Source organism: Durio zibethinus, chromosome 7, assembly GCF_047325235.1.
Source record: "Durio zibethinus cultivar Kanyao isolate XHJ-2024 chromosome 7, ASM4732523v1, whole genome shotgun sequence".
Taxonomy (NCBI): Eukaryota; Viridiplantae; Streptophyta; class Magnoliopsida; order Malvales; family Malvaceae; genus Durio; species Durio zibethinus.
In genome coordinates, this window is record NC_143168.1 from 28,254,640 (window position 1) to 28,274,814 (window position 20,175).

The following is a 20,175-nucleotide window of genomic DNA, read 5'->3' on the forward strand; positions in this document are numbered from 1 at the left end:
ATAATCCTTAATATACTTTACCAATTAAACTAGTTGATATATATTTCAAACGAAAACATTTATTAAATTACATGATGTCACTTAATTTAAAAAAAAAAAGAAGAAAAACACTAAGTTACTCTCCATCAAACCTCTAAATATTCAAAAAGAGAAACAAAGGTAGTTTTTTTATTTAATCATATCTTGCCTTAGTTTAGTCACATATTGCACACTTAACCCCGTGTTTTATTTATTATTTTAAGAATTTCATTTATATCATATTTTATTGACTCATTTTTGTAGACATCAATTTTGTCCGGGTCTATCGTTTTCATTTTAATTTAATAATAATAATTTTAATAATAATAATTTAAAAATATATAATAATAAAAAAAGGGAAAAAGGAAACAGAAACCAGAGGGTTGGTACAACGCCGCTGTCGCTCCCGATCAGCCCCCTGTTCAACCCACCTACAACCACCCTACAGCCACTCAGATCCCTCTATTTGAAGCTCTTTAAAAGTTTCGACCCCTTTTCCCTTTAGACTTTCTCTGAAAAAAAAAAAAAAAAGACCTATTCAATCCACCCCTACCACAAATCCTTGAGCTCAGACGAACTACCCCCTTCAAAACACTTTCAATAGTCCCAGATAGAACCCCCATTCCCACACATAAAAAACCTAAATTTCAAACCCACACCCAATTACCTAAACCAAAGAAAACAGAAACAAAAAATAGATAAACACAGTCTTTCCCGTAGAGAGGAACCCTGCGCCACGCTACCTGCAAACAAAAATCATATTAGTCTCTCTTTAAAAAAAAAGAAAAAAAAAAGAAAAAAGGCAAAAAACTTCAAGCTCTAATCTACGACGTTATTTCTGACAAAAACAAAGCCAGATCCGAAAAGAAAACGAAAAAAAGAAATTTTTAGGGTACTTTGAAGGTTTTTCGACCATTGGCAACCACCGGTAGCCACCGCCGATGGTGAATCAGGCTGCAATTGATGTGACGGTCCGACGATCGGATGACTAGAAAGCTCTGGAGCTTTCCCTTCCTTTTTTTTCTGAAACAGAAAAAGACTAAAACAAAATTTTTTTTTTCAGTTATATATAAAGGCCTAAAGGCCAAAACGACGTCGTATTGGGCAAGAGAATATTCGCGCGTGGATCGGACTTGACCCAGGGTCTGTGCAATCGACTCGCCAACTCGATTCCTCAGTAGCCTTGAGTCGATTTGATCAGACCAGATCGAGCCGCTTCCTAGACTGGTCCGAATCGCTCCTCAACCTGCTCAACCGAACCGCGTGCCGAACCGACCCCTTTTCGATCCAATCGAACAGTTGTTGACCGATTCAGTTCAGGTAAAAAATTTTTTTTTTAATTTTTTAATTTTTTTTTATATATTATTATTATTGTTATTTTAAGTATTTTTATATATTTATGCATAATAAGCTTTTTAATTTGTTAGGATAAATATTTAATTATTTTAATAATAATAAAAATGAAAATAAGTAAGATAATAATTAAAAATATTAATAATGCTTAAATAATGATAATAATAATAGAATTTTTTTATTTATTTTTTCTGCTTAGATGTTGGAAGGAATTAAATCATGTTTCAAAACTAATAATTCTACCTAGATGTTGAGGAATTATTATTATAAAAAAATACTAAATAAGTTAATAATATTTTTGACAATAAGTTTTCATAAAAAAGGAACCTTTTAAAAAAAAAACATTTTTATAAAAAATTTATGTTTATTAAATTAATTTTTTAAAAATTATAAAAATTGAACTTACTCCAAAAGTCTGCTTAGATGTTAGAGATTTTTAGAGATGTTCGTGTTTTTTAAAACCCCTAAAATCCGAAATCCTTTAAATCCAAACCCCAAAATCCAACATCCCTAAAATCCAAACCCTTAAATAAAAACTCCAAACCTCAAAACCCAAACCCTAAAATCTCCAAACTCTAAAATCAAAACCCTAAACCTTTCATATCATAAAATTCAAGTCTTAAAACCCTCTAAACCTTAAAACCAAATCTTCAAAACCTCTACTCAAGCCTTTACTCAAAACCTCCTGAAAATCTTAAAGACACGTGTGAAAATCTCATTTGAAGTAATTTGTTCCCGAATGCCGCCTAGATAATGGGGTATTTAGAAAATTTTATTTCGTTAAGTCTTTTCACACGATTTCTTAATTCGCATTAATAATAAGATTAATAAATAAAAAGTATAACAGTAAATTTAAATCTTAAATATAAACAGTTGCACCAAAGCTCTGCCTAGATGTTGGAGAGTCGTGGTGGTCTCATTGTACTTAAAAATCTAATTTTAAAATTGCATCTCATCCTACATAACATTCATTCGCATACATACATTGTGTGTTATCATTGGTAATTATTTACATTATTCTGTCTTTAATTTTTATTTACTATTTGATGATAAAATATTTTATAATAAAAAAGAATAATACATTTTTTAAAAAAAATTATGATATTATAAAATAAAATAAAAATAACATTCCGAAAAAAAATAATTCTTGGTACTCTGCCTAGATGTTGGAGAGTCACTAACAATTATCTTCTATAAAGATTGTTATTTCATTTTTAAAGATTATCGTGTTAAATCTTAACCGAAAAGAGTTATTTTAAATTCTGTCTAGATACTGGAGAATTTTAAAATAATTCTTTAACTTAAATATTTTCTCAATATTTTTAAATAAAAATTTTAGCAAAAATATTTTTTAAAACGAAGGGAATTAGTATTAAATTTCAAGTTAAAATCATTTTTATATAACACCGAAAATAGCACATAATTAAATTATACCAATTTATGGACGTTATAGAGGTGCAAATCATTTCCCACACGTAACCGACTCTCAGACCCAACATGATTTTTCGTTGACCAAAATTTATCTTTTTGATAAATTTTAAACCCCGTTTTTATAGTTTTATTAAAAAGATAAACTTTTAGGTGACCAATCACATCCTAATAAAAATTGGTGGCGACCCTCTTTTATTTTTCTCGATTTTAAAACATATTACGTCTGACGATCCTAAAACCGTTACGACAATTTCATATCATGGATCAAAGAAAAAAAGTTAAATTCAAAATCGATTGCATGAAGTGAAAGAATTAAAAAATCGTAAAACTTACCTATCAATTATTTCAGGTTGATTGAAATTAATACAAATAAAATAGATTAAGCGAAGAAATAAAATTGAGATACTATATACATTACATATATTTAATTGATATCAACATGTATGAAAATATATATTGTAGATTCATCTATATTAAGCTTGTGTTTTTATACGTTACAATAATAGATATAGATAGTATGGTAGAAACCTCAAAATCTCCAATACCACCAATAATCTTCAATATTATCATTTAGGATATCTTCATAGTATCGATTTAGATTCTTTGTAGAATTAATATTAGTTAGTACTGTCCAACCCAAATAATAAAGTATCATTTTAGTTAGTGAAACTTAAAACAAAAACAAATACTAGAAACTAAGCAACATAATACAAGGTAATGCTAAACCTGAATCTTGGATTTGATGTCTAGGAGAATTAGTTGTGACTTGAGATGAAGAAGCTTCCGAATCATGAATGTTCAATTGGCCCTCCGAAGGCTCGCCTGGTCCATTAATGTTTTTGTCAACAGGGTGAAATCTTAACCCAAACGTTGAATCCTTATCCGTGCTTAAATGTGACAACGACGAGTCAGGTACTTTCAGAAGCCTTTGAACTTCGTCTTTTAAATCCTCGGAAGCACATTTCACTATATGCCTGGTATTTATCATTCCATCAACGACGTATTTACATTGGAGAATGCAAAAGAAAGGAAAAAATAAATAAATACCAGAAGAACAGTTTTAATAGATAATTTTCCAAGTTAAACAAAGGCTATATGCCTTTCACGTTGAGCTTCTCCATCTGTAAAATCCTCTGTTGTTGCCTATGCAATTCTTTTAGTTATTGGATTAATTCGATTCTCACGAAAGGACTTGGGGCAATCATTTAGCTGCAAAACCTCACATAATTAGTTACCACTTATAAAAGAAATTTAATGAAGAGAAGTTTCAAACTCTAAAACATATATTCTAATTACCTTAATAGCTATTACTGATTGTTCATCCTGGTTGATAAATTTGAAGCATGAGATGGCCTTCCATTTGAACTGTATACATCGTGTTCTTTGGCCAAGCTCGTGAATTTGTCACAGTAGGTTCTACCAACCAAAGTGGATGCTAGCAATCAACTGAGCCAAGTCTTTGGCTTCCATCTGCACATATAATTTCAACCATATATATATATATATATATATAAAATTAAAATCGTGATCACAAACTCAAATTTCTTAATGTTTCTATCATCTATTAATATATAAGTTTAATTGTAAAAAATTCACCATCCATTTTCCTATGTGAAGTGAAAAAATTTGAGAACTTTGAGGAGCCTGTGTGTTTTTAATTTTATTTGATTTCAACTTATTATTTTCCCTGCACGGTAATGCTAAAATAACGCTGCCATCAGGTATTTGAGGATGAGGCCTAAAAGTTTGAACCGTCAAACTCTGGCCTCAAACTCTGGCCTCCCGAAGAACTTTCTACAACATTAGGCTCGGAAATGAAGCCTGTGGAAATAAGGGTACCATCACCTTGATTCTCCACCAACAAAGAACAAGATATAAGATCAATACAACTCCTTGCAATTAATTTTGTTTCGTCAAGTAGATTTAATTCAATATACGGTGTCTAGTAAGCACTTAATAAATCTTTACATATTAAGATAAAATCTACTTATTATAACAAATATAATTAAAGAAAAAAATGAGATTAAAAAAAATTTTGGTCATGACGATTTTCTTCAACATCCACATTAATAAATGAATTTGTGCATTCTTGAATCGCTGCCCCATCAATATTGGGATTTTCCTCAAGTCTTCAAGAAGTAGATTTGGATATTCATTAATTTGCTCATAATCCACCGAAAATGAATTTGCAAATTTAATCTCCTCAATAGAGTAAGATCGGTTAGAGCTCATAGGGTTCTAAGCGTAATTCTCCATCCTAAACACATCATATATATGTTAGTAGATTGATATAAATATACATAAAATATGATTTAATCGAATTACACGTTGAATTTTTTGTTTACTTTATTCAAATTCTCATGAAAAAGTTCTATTTGTTAATTTAATTTCAAATATTTAATGTATGCATTCATATTCTAAACACGTCATCAATTAGTAAATAATTTGATCTAAATATAATATAAATTATCATTTAATCAAATTACATGTTAACTTTTTGGATTACTTTATTAAGATCCTTATGAAAAACTTCTACTTATTAATTTAATTTCAAGTACTTAACATATATATATATGTATTATTTATTTTAATAAATTATCGAGTTAAGCCTAGTTGTAATAAAAAATAAAAAATAGATTAGTTTATTTTAATATATTGGAATATTTTTGGCACGTGTGTGTTTGTGTATATATATATATATATATAGACCAACAAATTTTTATTCTATTATCTTAGCTTTTTGAAATTAAACAAAAACTCTATGATAAAAGAAAAAAAAAGATTAATAAATTTAAAGATAAAAACCTTAGTGATCAAACAAGGAGAGAAATGAACTGACAAAACAAGCAGCACCCTGGAGGAGGAGAAGACCAAAGAATTCACAAGTAGCTAGGTTTTGATCTGAGTTAGTGGTATGATTGGTTTCTCCAGAAGGTTCATGTTTATATAATCATATTTTATGAACAAAAATAAGTATAAATTTGGTAATCTTAAATGAAAGAGGAAGAAAATCTAAATTTCAAATTCCTGTATTGAAATTGCCTGAAGCAAAAATGGAAGGCATTGTCACTATTCATCAAAGTTGTGGACCTGTGGTGTTTGTGCAATTAGTTTGGTATCAAAATTTCATAGGCGAATGTTTATTTCTATAAATGTTGGATAAAATGATATTGCCTTACATATTAAGTTAAAAATTTGATAACGCACCTGCCAAATAATTTAAACATAAAAAATATGTTTACGCAATAAATACATATATATATATATAGTACTAATTAAACGTGATAAATATAACAAAAAGTTGGCAGTGAAAATTTTATGGGACTCATTAGTTAATTGAGCCTTTTTTTTTTTGCTGCAAAAGTGGCCCTTGGCCTTGTTGCACCTAACATATTCTACTCTGTAAGCTCAACATCATACCGAAAAATAGTTTTAGCGCCATGCATTATATATTCGCTAAATGCCCAACTAGCCATAAAATCTGCATAAAAATTAGCCTTCTTAAATACATGGTTTGATTTTCTCCCACCAAAATAACAATATAGTAAAAAGACTAATAAATAAACGAAGCTTCTGCTCAAAAGATAAGGGAGATAGGAGCTTACGGTAGAATTTAATGTCAGTCAAATCATGGTACTCTTCCTTTGTCTAAGAGAAACATAAGCCGCTTGTTTCCTTTTCTACATGTACATTGTCTTGTTTTCCATCTTTAAATAGGTAATAATACTTGTTTCTTTTTTTATGTCTCCGACTATTCTTGATATTCCAAACATTTAATAATGGAATCAACTTGGAATAAATAAAGACTAACTGAGCTTCATTTGCTAGAAACTGGAAAGCTTGTCTCTTCATTTCTCTTTTCTAAATATTTAAAAATTTGATATTTGTTGGTTTCGTGTTTTTGTTTGATAACCGGACTCTGTTGTGAAACACTTATCACAAAATTTGTGCTCTACCCTGTGAGTTCGTGATTGAAAATTTTCATGCAACACAATACAGAACTGGGTTTTGGTTCCCGGGATCAATTGCAAAGAATATTCAGGCAGATACCCAGGAAAATGGAGCCAAGGCATCAGATGGCAATAAGTACCTAACTTCCTTTATTATTATTGCCATATACGAACGCCAAATTGAATATTTGACTGTAGTCATCTACAAAGTGAACATCAAGACCTTCTCTTACATTTGGTGCAAGCTCATCATAATCACGTCTGTTAGCAGATGGGAATATGATGGTCTTCACTTCGCTCCTCCTTGCCGCTATAGTTTTCTCCTTCACCTGATGATTTGAAAAATTGCTTTCAATAAGTTTAAAGATGAATGAAGGAGAACAACACCAAGTGTATAATAAAAAGTTGGACAGAAACAGAACAATGTCTACTTCAACCAACCAGAGAGGAGAGGTACCAGCGTAATTATTTAAATGCAGAGAGCTTCCAATATAGAGAACAAAGAGTTTAACATAGCAATGATAATGACGATGTTAAGACAAATGACCTGAAAAAATGTCTGTTTAGCTTACCCCTCCAATGGGAAGAATCCTCCCTGTGAGAGTCACTTCCCCAGTCATCGCTAGATCCTTCCTAACAGGCATCTTCATGGCAAGGGATAGCATGGAAGTGATCATGGTGCAACCGGCACTGGGCCCATCTTTTGGGGTGGCCCCAGCAGGAACATGGAGATGAAGCTTGGAATTGGCAAAGAAGGGGTTATCTGGTTCTTTCTCCAGCAAAATGGCTCTAGCAAGTGTGCAAGCAATTTGCGCACTTTCTTTCATAACATCTCCAAGTTGACCAGTGAGATGAAGGGCCCCTTTCCCCTCTCCTTGCTCAACCTGAGCTGTTTCAATGTACAAGGTGGAACCACCCATGGCAGTCCAAGCTAAGCCCATAACAACTCCGACTGGTGTCTGATCATAGATGCGCTCTGCATGGAAAACTGGTTTCCCAACAAAATCGGTTAGGTTTGAGGTATCCACCAACACCTTCTCAACTGCCTTAGTTGCTTCAGTTTCCTGAAGTTTCTCAGTATCTGTTGCATCCTGCACTAAATGAATTGTGGATGAGCAATTATAGGAACAAGCAATTGGATTAGAATGTCTCAAAATAAAGCAAGTATCCTAACAAATAGTGCAACCTTGTTTCTTGTTACAAATGTTACAAATGTTAGAAGTCCTAAGTTCTTGTATTCTACTTTAGGAGGCAAAAAATTGCAAAGATCAAAGGTCAGATATTGTATGGTTTACTCGATAAGCCTCTTTTTGGAAAACAACCTTTCCCAATTCCCAAACATTTTTTCAAATGAATAACTTCTAAAATACCTTTGAATCCTTAGGCTGGTCATTTGTCTGAACTGTGTCAACCTGAACAGAGGTTTCAGATGTACATTCATGACTGCTATTCCCTACCGGTTCAACTTCAACACCAGTCTTGTTTGCGGTTGCATGCTGATCAGATTCATTAACAACTTCTGCTTTGGCTTCAGCAGGATGGACCACCTCTCCAGAAATGCCAGATTCATTTGATGATCCTTCTCTCACAAGTCGAAGAGCAATCTGCAATACATCAACATAGTTTTAATCCATTCCCTAGATTCCACACAATTACTAGAGATATATGACTGTAGAGAAAGAGAGTGAATGTGCATGTGAACCCATGTGACTGTTACTGTAACACTTTATGATTGAAACATAGTGACCATTGCAACATTTGATTTTTTTCTTCAGCAACTTAAGATGGGTAGTTGAGCAAACCTTACGATAGATCTTTTCTATGTGCTTTTGAAGGTTTCGAACCCCTGCTTCTCGGCAGTAGTTTTCTATTAAGCCAAGAAGAGCTGCATCAGTTACCTCAACCTGGAAGAAACAGTTTGAAGAGAAGTTAAAATACTCTCCTTTTCTTTTCAAAATATCTGTATCAAAAACAGAAATATCATCCTGGTAAAATTGACAAAAAAAAAAAAAAACAGATAGAATTATTCCAACAAAGATAACTGGAAAGTGAGGGAAGAGGAGAAAATCATCATACATCACATGCACTCATGGGGTAATGTGTTATTTTAGCTGATATCAGCATTGCTAGCACAAACTATAACTAAGTTCACAATCCACCACATACAAGGGATTCAAAGCTACCAATCATACTACTAGTACATGCATGAAAGAAGCAGATGATTTTTATAAGAAGCTCAAGTTAAATTCTATGTTTGTTTCACCTAAGTGATTGGAAGCAGCAACTTTCAAATAGTTTTTCTCCATTGTGAATCTTTATTCTTGTATATTTACAAGATTGCGTGACTGTTCAGGCATGTGTAGTCATGTGTGTTGAGGGAAAAGAGGGAAAAGAGGGAAAAGGAGAGCAGGCATTGAAGGGACAGACCTGTTCAGGTTTGACACCACATGCTTCTCGTGCAGTTTTCTCCAGATAGTCTCTGGCAATGTGCATTTTCTCATCAGTGATGTAACCAGCAATAGCAATGACCTCCATTCTGTCCAAGAGAGGATTTGGTATGTTGTCCACAACATTTGCTGTGCAAACAAACAAAACCTGCAACCAAATGCTCAAGGTATGTGAGGCATTAAGTTTCCCTCATAAATCTTACACAAATGCTTCAAAGTGATCAAAAGGCAAGTAAGCTAACATAGATCCTCAAAATCATAACCCATCATACCTTTGACAGGTCAATTGGAACATCAAGATAGTGGTCCAAAAAGTTAGCATTTTGCTCAGGATCAAGGAGCTCCAGCAAAGCACTCGCTGGATCGCCAGCATGTCCCCTCCCCAGCTGCCATAATATTAGAATTCAACTGGTCAATTATTATCAAATTCAAGAAGACAAAATGGTGGAAAGCCCATATCCAAGGAATTAAGTGAAGAGTGAATCATTGCAGAAACCTGAAAACAAAGTATCAATTCAAAGTTCTCAAACATTAGCTACTAAGATACCTTGTCTATCTCATCAATTAGAACAAGAGGATTTGCTGTCCCCACATTTTTCAGGCACTGCACCATCTTTCCTGGCATAGCACCAATATAGGTTCGACGATGCCCCTGGATGTAAATTAGGATATAACAAAAGGGATCAATAGGATGTTGTGAGATGTTTCCTAATCCTGATCAGAGTACAAGAAGGTGTGTAACTACCTTGATTTCTGCAACATCAGACAGTCCTCCAACAGAGAACCGAAAAAACTTACGGTTCAAAGCACGGGCAATAGAACGGCCAATACTAGTTTTGCCCACTCCAGGTGGGCCTGAGAGACAGATAATTTTACCTACAACACATCACCAAAAGATCATGAATCAGCCTTTACTGTTATTTTGAACTTAAAACAGATAGCCAGTTTATATAGCTTCAGCTTCAACTTTCATGCATTAATGTTGAAGCCTAATGATTATTGGACACGACAAGATTAATTTAACAAAAACATGTTAGAAAACTACATTTCAGAGTAAAAAGTCACCAAACTCAAACTAGTAGGAGCCTGCTACATCAACCCTATTCCTTACAAGAACATATCCAAGGTTATTAAGGAAAAGAAGATAAAGGGGGAATAAATTAACAGTTCAGATGGTATGATATTGCAGATGGCCGCCAGAGAAAAACCAATGTGACAGAAAAACATCAAACATCCCATTCAACTGCACTTTCAATACATATCTATAAAAGTAAAGAACTCGACCAACCTTGTGAAGTTCCTCTGAGTTTTCCGACAGCTATAAATTCCAATATTCTTTCCTTAACATCAGTTAATCCATAGTGATCTTCATCAAGAATTGTTTGTGCCCGAATGACATCAAAGTTCTCATCACTGAATAGAGAAATGAAGAACATTGGAGATGAGTACACACATGAAACTCTTAAATTTTGCTGAGTTGTTCCTTAGTTATTCTGCCCACTTTCAAGTATAACTACTAAAGGATTATGGTTTAACATATAGAACTACTTGTGCCACAATGAACAAAACCCAATATCAGATTATAACATCAAAGCCACTTGTTCACAAAAATTGGCAATCATTTAACTATAGAAATCTAATTCTCCTACATTAGTGCAACTTGATTTCCTGATTTATTTTGGGAATATTTCCCATTTACCCTTCCAATTTAATCAACTATTTTGATTGTCAAGTTTTTAGGGATTTGTTTCTATTTTAGAATAGAATAATTCTCTTTCCTTTTATTATTTTTTGTTTTCTGTTTCATGTAAGTTGTTTCCTAATAAGGAACTCCCCTGTTCTTATTTATTTAGATGTACTCCTTCAATGTTGATAGAATAAGAAGAAATAAGGACAATTGTTCTTTAAGTTTTCTACATGGTATCAGAGCAAGTCGGCCTGAACCATTAGACTGTAGCCAGACAAGTTTCCGTTATGGCTAGCAGGAGTGAGAACTCTTCTTCTGCAGAGGTATGGCATGAGGAAAGTCACAAAAAGGTGATGTTCCAACAAACCTTTCAAAACAAGTCTACAACCTTTGGAACTAGTTTACTAGCACAAAAAGGTAATTTCCTAAATGCCTTAAGTGTTCAACGGGAAAATACACAATCTTGGATTGTTGATTCAGGAGCATTAGATCACATGGCTAGAGATGCATCCTTATTCAACACATATAGACCTTGCTATGATAGTTCTGCTATAAAAATTGTTGGTGGCTCTTTCTCAAAGGTGGCAGGAACAGGTTCGATTGTAGTTTCAAAAGGCATAACACTCGAATCTGTCCTCCATGTCCTTAATTTAAGCTGTAACCTACTTTCTATCAGTAAGCTTACGAAAGATAGATGTTGTGTCCCTAAATTTTTTCCCAACTCGTGTGAATTTCAGGAATTGGGCTCAAGAAGGATTATTGGCGGTGCTAGGATGTGTGCAAGGCTCTATCTTCTTCAAGATGATGCACTTGAGAGACCACAAAACTCTTGTACAACCTTAGCATCTAGTACTAGTAAAGATGACCTTATCATGTTATGGCATTATAGATTAGGACATTCAAATATTTCATACCTAAAAAGGCTATTTCCCTTATTAGTCAATAACATCTCTAAAGATTTTCAGTGTGAAATTTGTCAACTTTCCAAACACACTCGAAATACCTACCCTAGCCTTTCCTATAAATCATCTCAGCCTTTCTCAATGATTCACAATGACATTTGGGGACCGTCAAGAGTTAACAATATCACAAGTTCTAGGGGGTTTGTTATATTCATCTATGATCATACTCAACTCCCTTGGGTATTCCTTATAAAAGAAAAATCCGAGGTTAGCCAAATCTTTCAAAACTTCAATAGCATGATACAAACCCAATTCCAAGCCAAAATCCAAGTCCTTAAAACTGACAATGGAAGGGAATACTTCAACTCTATTCTCGGCCCTTACCTCACTAATCATAGCATTATCCATCAAAGCTCTTGCGTTGACACTCCACAGCAAAATGGGATTGTCGAATGCAAAAACAGACATTTGATAGAAGTGATCAGATCCCTCTTGTTGACTTCCAATGTGCCTAAATATTTTTAGGGATGTCCTCACTACAAGTTAACCAAATGCCTTCTTTAGTTCTTGGCTTTAAAACACCTTGTCTAACTCTCTTTGCTTCCTACCCACAAACTCGGTTGATCTCTTCCATTTCCATCAAACTCTTTGGCTGCATTGCCTTTGTTAATATTAGCCAATAAAACCGCAACAAGCTTGACCCAAAAGCCTTAAAATGCATCTTCCTTGGTTATTCCCCAAACCAAAAAGGCTATAGGTGTTACTCACCTATCACAAAAAAATTCTATAGTTCTATGGATGTCACCTTTTTCGAGAATCTTCTATACCACAACAAGAATGATATTCAGGGGGAAAACATTACTCAAGAATAGCAATTCTTAGCTGTTGACTTGCCAATTTCCCAACCAGCCCCTTCAAAACCAGATTCCCAACCAGCCCCTTCAAAACTAGAATTTCAACCAGCCCCTTCAAAACCAACTTCTCAAATTACTCAACCTATTAGCCATGCAAATTTCAAAACCCAACCTATTCAGATAACTCTTGATTCTTCAAACCCTAACGCTATGTTTGGATAAATATTAATAAAGGAAAAGAAAGTTTTTTAAAGAAAAGGAAAGGATACATGTAAACCTTCTTTGAATAATTAAAATTAATAAAGAACAAGAAATGAAAGGAATTCTAACAACCATTGTTTGGATAAAGAGTGAAAAAGAAAGGAAATGATTCATTATAATAAAATTTTCCAATTATAACCTTTCATTGTTTGTGATTTTAGAGCACTCTTGGACCATGATACGTTTACTATCTTGTCTGGCCTCACAATTGCTGCTATATCAATGGTTTTTAATCAAGTGAAACTGGAAGATGTTTTACAAATATGCATTGATGAATTTTGAGCTAGTCTGACATCTCATAAACCCAAAAAATATATCTATTTATATTCAACCATTCATCAAAATCAAATCACCAAAAAATTATAAAAAAATTTTATATTAGAAGATATATATGAAACTTACTTGAAAAAAGAGATGGCTTTGAAAAAATTACAGGATGATTGTGATTTGTTTAGGTTTTTTTTATTAGGTTTTTAGTATTAATAAAAAGATGGACATAATAGTCTTTTTATAAAAAAACAAATTTTCAACTTTCCTTTCCCTAGCTTTTCCTCCAAATTGGGGTATTAAAAAATTGGGTTTACAAGGGAAACCACAGGTTATTTGTTTTTCACATCTTTCTCTTTCTTTAAATTAAATATTTATCCAAACAAGGGAAGGGAGGTTTTGTTTCCTTTACTTTACTTTCCTTTCCTTCTTCTTCCCTCAATCCAAACACACTGTAAGGTTATGCAAGAAAAAACAAAAGAACTGATAGTCTACACAAGAAAGCAAAAATCACAAGAAGAAGTGGACAACTGTACACAGCCCAGCACTAAAAATTCAAGAACTTGAAACTAACACAGATAATATCCCTATTGAATCTGAAACTAAAACTTGTGAGCCAACTGGTGACCTTGACATTCATATTGCATTAAGAAAAGGTGTGAGATCATGCACCCAATACCTTATCTACAAGTACATCTCATATGACAGGTTAAATCCAAACTTTCAAGCCTTTACTACTAATCTTGACAATGTGCAAATTACAAAAAAAAAAAAAAAAAAATCAAAAAACCCTTAATGAACCAGAATGGAAGGCAGCAATTCTTGAAGAAATCAAGGCACTAGAGAAAAATGGGACATGAGAAATTTCAGATTTTCCCAAAGGGAAAAACCTGGTTGGATGTAAGTGGATCTTCATAATAAAGCACAATGTAGACGGATATATAAATAGGTTCAAAGGTAGACTTGTTGCAAAAGGGTTCACTCAATCCTATGGGTTAGAATATGAGAAGACATTTGCTCTAGTAGCCAAACTCAATTCAATTAGAGTTCTATTGTCACTAGCAGCCAACTTGGATTGGCCTCTCCACCAACTTGATATCAAGAATGCATTCTTAAATGGTGACTTGGAGGATGATGTCTACATGGAAATTCCCCTTGGTTTCGAAAGGCAAGACAACATGGGCAAAGTGTGCAAACTCCGGAAATCTTTGTATGGACTTAAACAATCTCCTTGGGCTTGGTTTGAACAGTTGACCAAGGCAATGAAGAGGTATAGATTCCTTCAATATCAGTCTTACCATACTATGTTTGTTAAGTTCACAAATGAAGGAAAAAGAGTTATTCTTATTGTTTATGTGAATGATATCATAATCACCGGAGACCACAAGGAAGGAATAGATGATTTGAAGAAACTACTTGTAAAGGAGTTTGAAATAAAAGACTTGGGGTTACTTAAAATTTTCCTTGGGATGGAAGTGGCTTAGTCTAAGAATGGAATATCAATGTCTCAGTGTAAGTATGTACTTGATCTACTCAAAGAAACCGGCATGATTGGATGCAAACTTGCTGATACACCCATGGACTCAATTAATAAAATTGGAAGTGAAAATGGAAGCTCTCTCATGGACAAAAGGCGATACCAAAGACTGGTTGGGAAGCTTATTTACCTCTCCCACACACGACCTGATATTGACTTTGCAATAGGGATGGTGAGTAGATACATGAATAATCCAACCAAGGAGCATCTCAAGGTTGCTCATTGCATCCTACAATACTTAAAGAAAAGTCCTGGTGAAGGTCTATATTTTAAGAAGTCAATGGGCAAGACAGTCAAGGTGTAGACAGATGCTGACTGGGCTGGATCAGTAACAGATAGAAGGTCCACTACTGGATATTGCACTTATGTTTGAGGCAATTTGGTCACTTGGAGAAGTAAAAAAGCAAGCTGTTGTAGCTAGGAGCAGTGCTGAGCTTGAGTTTAGAGCAATATCCCATGGTATTTGCGAAGGAATTTGGCCGATCAGGTTACTTGGAGAATTAAAAGTTCAGACTGTGACATCTATGACACTGTTTTGTGACAATAAGGCTACTATAAGTATTGCCAAAAATCCTGTTTATCATGATAGGACCAAGCACATAGAGCTGGACCGACATTTCATGAAGGAAACGATGGAAAATGGGTCGGTCAAACAGGCCTATATCCCCACAAGTTCACAAATTGCTGATATTCTAACTAAAGCTCTTCCTAGAAGCATTTTTGACGGATTGAAATCCAAGCTAAGTATGATTAACATTCATAACCCAGCTTGAGGGGGAGTGCAGAAATCTGATTCTCCTACATTAGTGTAGATCTGATTCTCCTACATTAGTGCAGCTTGATTTCCTAATTTATTTTGGGAATATTTCTCATTTACTCTTTTGATTTAGTCAACTATTTTGATTCTCAAGTTTTTAGGGATTTGTTTCTATTTTAGAATAGAATAATTTTTCTTCCTTTTATTATTTTTTGTTTTCTGTTTCATGCAAGTTGTTTCCTAATTAGGAACTTAACTGTTCCTATTTATTTAGATGTACTCCTTCATTGTAGATAGAATAAGAAGAAATAAGGACAATTATTATTTAAGTTTTCTACATTAACAAATATATTTATATGATATCAATGTTGAATCATATTCAGACTTTGCATAATGTGAGTCTTAACATGTATTCCTTTGCATGAGTAACCAAACCTGTAATTTCCCCAAGGAAGTACGGTTAACCAATCCAGATAGTTACGAGTTACATTAAATTCACTCGAACTGGCCTCTAACAGCTGTAGTTTTGTTAGCTCCTCTTCTATAACTTGCAAAACATGAGGTGGGCATTTCTCTCTATTTGGTTCAAGTCTTTCCCTAAACTTTGCTGCAATAAAAGAACAGAAAAGTATAGCAAAGGTCACACGGATTACTCAAAAAAAAAAACTAAAAATAAACAACTCAACTAGTTCTTTCATCCATCTGAAAACTGATGTGGTTAACCTACTAGGAGGACCCATGGATACATCAACACAGCAAAAGCAAGCACCCAAAAAGGTAAATTTAACTATACCGGGTATAACTCATGAGATTAATAGCAAGCATAATTGCATCAACTGCAGTCTATAGTGTGAGAAGTATTGAAATTTTAGACTTCCAAATACCCCCTTATGACACAAACTGGTCTCAACAAGCAAGTCAAAAACAGATTTATGGACATAATTTATAATTTTCTACAAGAGCTTGCCTACAAATTCTCTAACATATCTTCAACAACAAATTAGGGTCTGAGGAGCATCCATGCATGCAAATCACCATTGTGCAAAAGACACAGAAAGGAGAAGCAAGGGAGTAAATACTATCTTCTACTTCAGCCAAATAGGACATAAAACAGAACTAACCTGAAAGTGCAGTTTTGTCATCTGTTTCCAACCCAAGTTCCTGCACCAGAACAAATGAAATTCATTCTAATTTCTACAAAGAAGAAAAGTTGGAATAAAGAATAGAGACTTGAATTCACAGAAAATAAAAAGATTACATGGGGGCACATTTAACTATACTTTATAAAGATAAATTGGTAAAAGCGTTACCTCCAAAGAAATACATAAATAATAACATTACCACTAAAGAAATATATAAATAATAAAACAGTGGAATCAAATACCTTCTTTATCGCCTTAAGCTGCTCATTCAACAAGTATCGCCGTTGTTCACCACTTATCTTTTCCTCAATTGCTTTTGCAATTGATTCCTAAAAATAACCGCCAAATGATTTAGACCCACTCCAAATCAAACGACAATGAAAAAGTGTTAATTACTGTAGAGGTGCAATGAAATTTAATGGCATCAAGTACCTGAATCTTGCTGATTTCCATTTCCTTTTTCACTAATTCCAGTGTAAGTTGTAAACGCTTATGCACCTAATGAGAACAGTATAGCACGGTTTAAAGTGAGGAAGAAGATAACTACTCCAGTCTCCAAATGTATAAAAACAAACAAATAGGTGCTAATGCCAATTCCATAAGTTGTAAACAGCAACATCACATAATTCACATAATAGAAGTGTGAGATTTGTGATATCCCCAAATACAAAACAAACTAAACCAGAACTGGCACTCAAAGATTAGTAATCAACAGTAAAATATATCCAAGCCACTTACATCCAACTCTTCAAGAACTTGCTGGCATTGTAATTTGTTTGCACCTGATATTGCAGCTCCAAAATCTGCTAACCTTGGAAAATTGAAATCACCTATATGCTGCATATGTTGAGAAAGAAGGCCAAAAAAATGAAAAGATATTGCAATCAACTCATGGAAGCTAATTGATCAAAACAACTAGTACATTTTGATAGAAACATGATGTCCATATAACAATTTCTATTGCAAGCAATTGCCATGAAATATTGCTAGCTCATTGTAATATTAAATTTAATCATAGAATATTTGCTTAAGTATCTTGAAAAATATATGATGACCATATAATGTGAAACTCAATGGAGGCTCCACCTATTTTTAGGGAATATTTTGGGCAAAGTACCAATACAAGGAGAAGTTAGGAGCTTTAGAAAACATAAAGAGAAGACACAAAGCAACATAAAGAAAGACAAATCAAAATTTCAGAAGAGAGAACACACCTGACTATACGTTTGAACATGATCCCTCCAAAGGGAACTAGTTTTCAAAACATCTCTTAGCGTTGATATAACCTCAAATGATGTTGCCTTTATGACATCATCATCCTTGTCATAAGGTTTTTCCTGCATTATAAAGACAACTCAGTGAATCAATAGATTAATATACTATTGATTGCATACTTGGAACCATCAATTGTATGTTGAAATTCGAACATAGAATTGTAGAAATGATAACATATAGACAACATATCGACAACATACCTTGAGATGATCAACTTTGACTGTAAGGGGATCTTCGCTGACCTATAAAGAAACCATGTTGTGTAAGTTCAGAAGGTTTTGCATTTAACAAAGATTCCAAGTATGTAGGACAGAGATAATTTTACACAAACACCAAATTCTCAAAGGCTAAAAAGATATGTTTCAGTATCATTCCCACACACCATCTCTGTTATTCGTAGCCGTCGGTGTCCAATAAGGATAACCTGGTCTCCTTGGATACTTGAGATCTGAAAATATCACATTATAGATACATGAGTCAATGGACATGTTATATTGTTGCATATGTCCCTAACTGCCACTAAAATTATTGCATTAACGCTAATCAAGATACAGAAGGACCTTTTTTTACTAAAAGAATAGCAACAAAAATTGATACCTGGGCAAGGGTGCCAACTCCATGAAGACGATTAAACAACTCCTTTCCTTTAATATCATATACACTTTTCTCAGTTTCAGAACTAGGGCTGGACTCAGACCCTGGTTCATCTTTAAGAAGGAAAGCACCAGCATATGGTGCTTGCCTTTTTCGGCTTTCCTGTAAAGCTGCTAATAACTTAGGATCCTGCATGACAAAGCATCTTGGTAAAGAGAATCCATTGACCTGATATTATCACCACAGTTAAGTAGTAAAATGCAGAGCACAGTGAGGACATTTTTCTTGAGTTATAAAACCACAATTTTGCTCTGATAAATCTAATCTTTTAAATAGTTCCACTTCAAGGTTCAAGTCATATTAACTCAGCAACGCCATGGATACATATTGGACGAGATAAGATAAAATGGATAACAATTGCTCCAACAAGGGTTTAACTTCACATTTCAATTGTATCATTAAACACATAATGCGCAATATAACCAACCTAAGTTGTATCATGCCAGGCTATAATCTGCAACTCCGTAAGACACCTTACAGTTCAACAATGTAGTTCATACTTTATAGACTATCACTACCCTAAGAAAAAAGAAACATGGGGAGAATTTCATACTCCATGTAAGTGGACAGCACACCATACCTTGACATAAATTGGCATGTAGAAACCTGGGAAAAGAGGTCTATGTGGCAATGGTAACGCCAAAACCTGAAAACAAATAAGATAAAGAATTCATTAAACAAATGTGGGAAAGAACAAGTGCAGAGCTTTATTTGAAAAACGCAGTTCATAATTTCAACAAATATCCTCAAGTAAAAAAATCTATAATTTAAGGGAAAATAAAGTAGTAAAACATAAGGATTTGAAGATTCACTAATTTACTCTCATTTCATCAACTCAAACCAATGCTCATTATACATGTTTTATTTATGTCCAAGAAAAGAATTTCACCATTAAATGTTTTGAAAAGAACCAACTTTACATAACCAGTAGCCTGGAACAGCAAACAACAATAAACATTGAGCAAACTTCAACAATTTTAAATAGCAACAAATATCATAAAAACCAGTTTAAAAAAAAAAGCCATCTTTTTGTCCTCTCTTTTCCTTCAACTAAACAAACTCCCACCGCAAAAAGATTCATAATTTCCAAAACTAACCGTCAAATAATCCTCCGGCCTGGGGTAAGTCGGGACGATCGCCGACGATGCTTTCAAGTCAGACCCATTGGATTCGGACTCCGCCCCCTTGACCTCGACCTCAACCACTGATTGGGACCCGGACCCATCACTGGAATCAGAACAGAAGTAAGCCCTGAAGAGCGAATTCGTAGGGCTCCTCCTAGTCAACCCAGTAAGTCGACCCAATGCATTGAAAACCGAATTGGAGTCGGGCTTAACTCGGAGGCTCGGAGTTGCCGCGGTGAGGCAGTGGACACGAGAAGAGGATAGGAGTTTCAGCATTGGGGGGGATTTCGAGGTTGTGGAGGGACAGAAAAGGAAACCTATGTGGCGGCGGTTGGTTAAAATGGTAGCAGGAGATGCGCCAGGGCAAGTAGGCGTTTTGGGGAGGTTGGAGGTGGAGCTAGTAAAGCCCTTCATAAACCCTTGGATTTTGAGATGAGTTGACGGTTTTGACATTCCTCGGGGCATTTTAAGTACGAATATGTCCCAACTCCAACAAAAGTAGTTTTTTTTTTACTG

General features: G+C 34.2%; 1 protein-coding gene across 3 annotated transcripts; it reads right to left on the reverse strand.

Annotated features, from left to right (window-relative positions):
- Positions 1–6,735: 6,735 nt before the first annotated feature.
- LOC111277377 (lon protease homolog 1, mitochondrial-like) lies at positions 6,736–20,148 on the reverse strand. 3 transcript variants are annotated; one of them, XM_022863795.2, is made up of 20 exons: positions 19,633–20,097; positions 19,116–19,181; positions 18,479–18,664; positions 18,264–18,329; positions 18,082–18,123; positions 17,821–17,943; positions 17,345–17,443; positions 17,039–17,104; positions 16,849–16,935; positions 16,586–16,625; positions 15,900–16,071; positions 10,488–10,612; positions 9,945–10,075; positions 9,747–9,851; positions 9,472–9,585; positions 9,180–9,347; positions 8,555–8,656; positions 8,123–8,356; positions 7,325–7,843; positions 6,736–7,081 (listed from the first exon to the last, which is right to left on the reverse strand). In XM_022863795.2, the coding sequence occupies exons 1-20, from the start codon at positions 20,071–20,073 to the stop codon at positions 6,893–6,895; spliced, it is 3,075 nt and encodes a 1,024-aa protein (XP_022719530.2). In that variant the 5' UTR covers positions 20,074–20,097; the 3' UTR covers positions 6,736–6,892. The 3 variants fall into 3 exon arrangements, with proteins under 3 accessions (XP_022719530.2, XP_089620365.1, XP_089620366.1); XM_089764240.1 differs by lacking the exon at positions 6,736–7,081 and having other exon boundaries at positions 7,614–7,848; positions 19,633–20,148; XM_089764239.1 differs by lacking the exons at positions 10,488–10,612; positions 15,900–16,071.
- Positions 20,149–20,175: the final 27 nt, after the last annotated feature.

Excerpts from the sequence above, each read along its gene's own strand:
- LOC111277377 (XM_022863795.2), bottom strand. The coding sequence starts at position 20,073 with ATGAAGGGCTTTACTAGCTCCACCTCCAACCTCCCCAAAACGCCTACT. Across the intron at positions 18,330-18,478 it reads GAGTTGGCACCCTTGCCCAG|ATCTCAAGTATCCAAGGAGA; the intron begins GTATCAATTTTT and ends TGATATTTTCAG. Across the intron at positions 10,613-15,899 it reads CTTCCTTGGGGAAATTACAG|TGATGAGAACTTTGATGTCA; the intron begins GTTTGGTTACTC and ends TTCTCTATTCAG.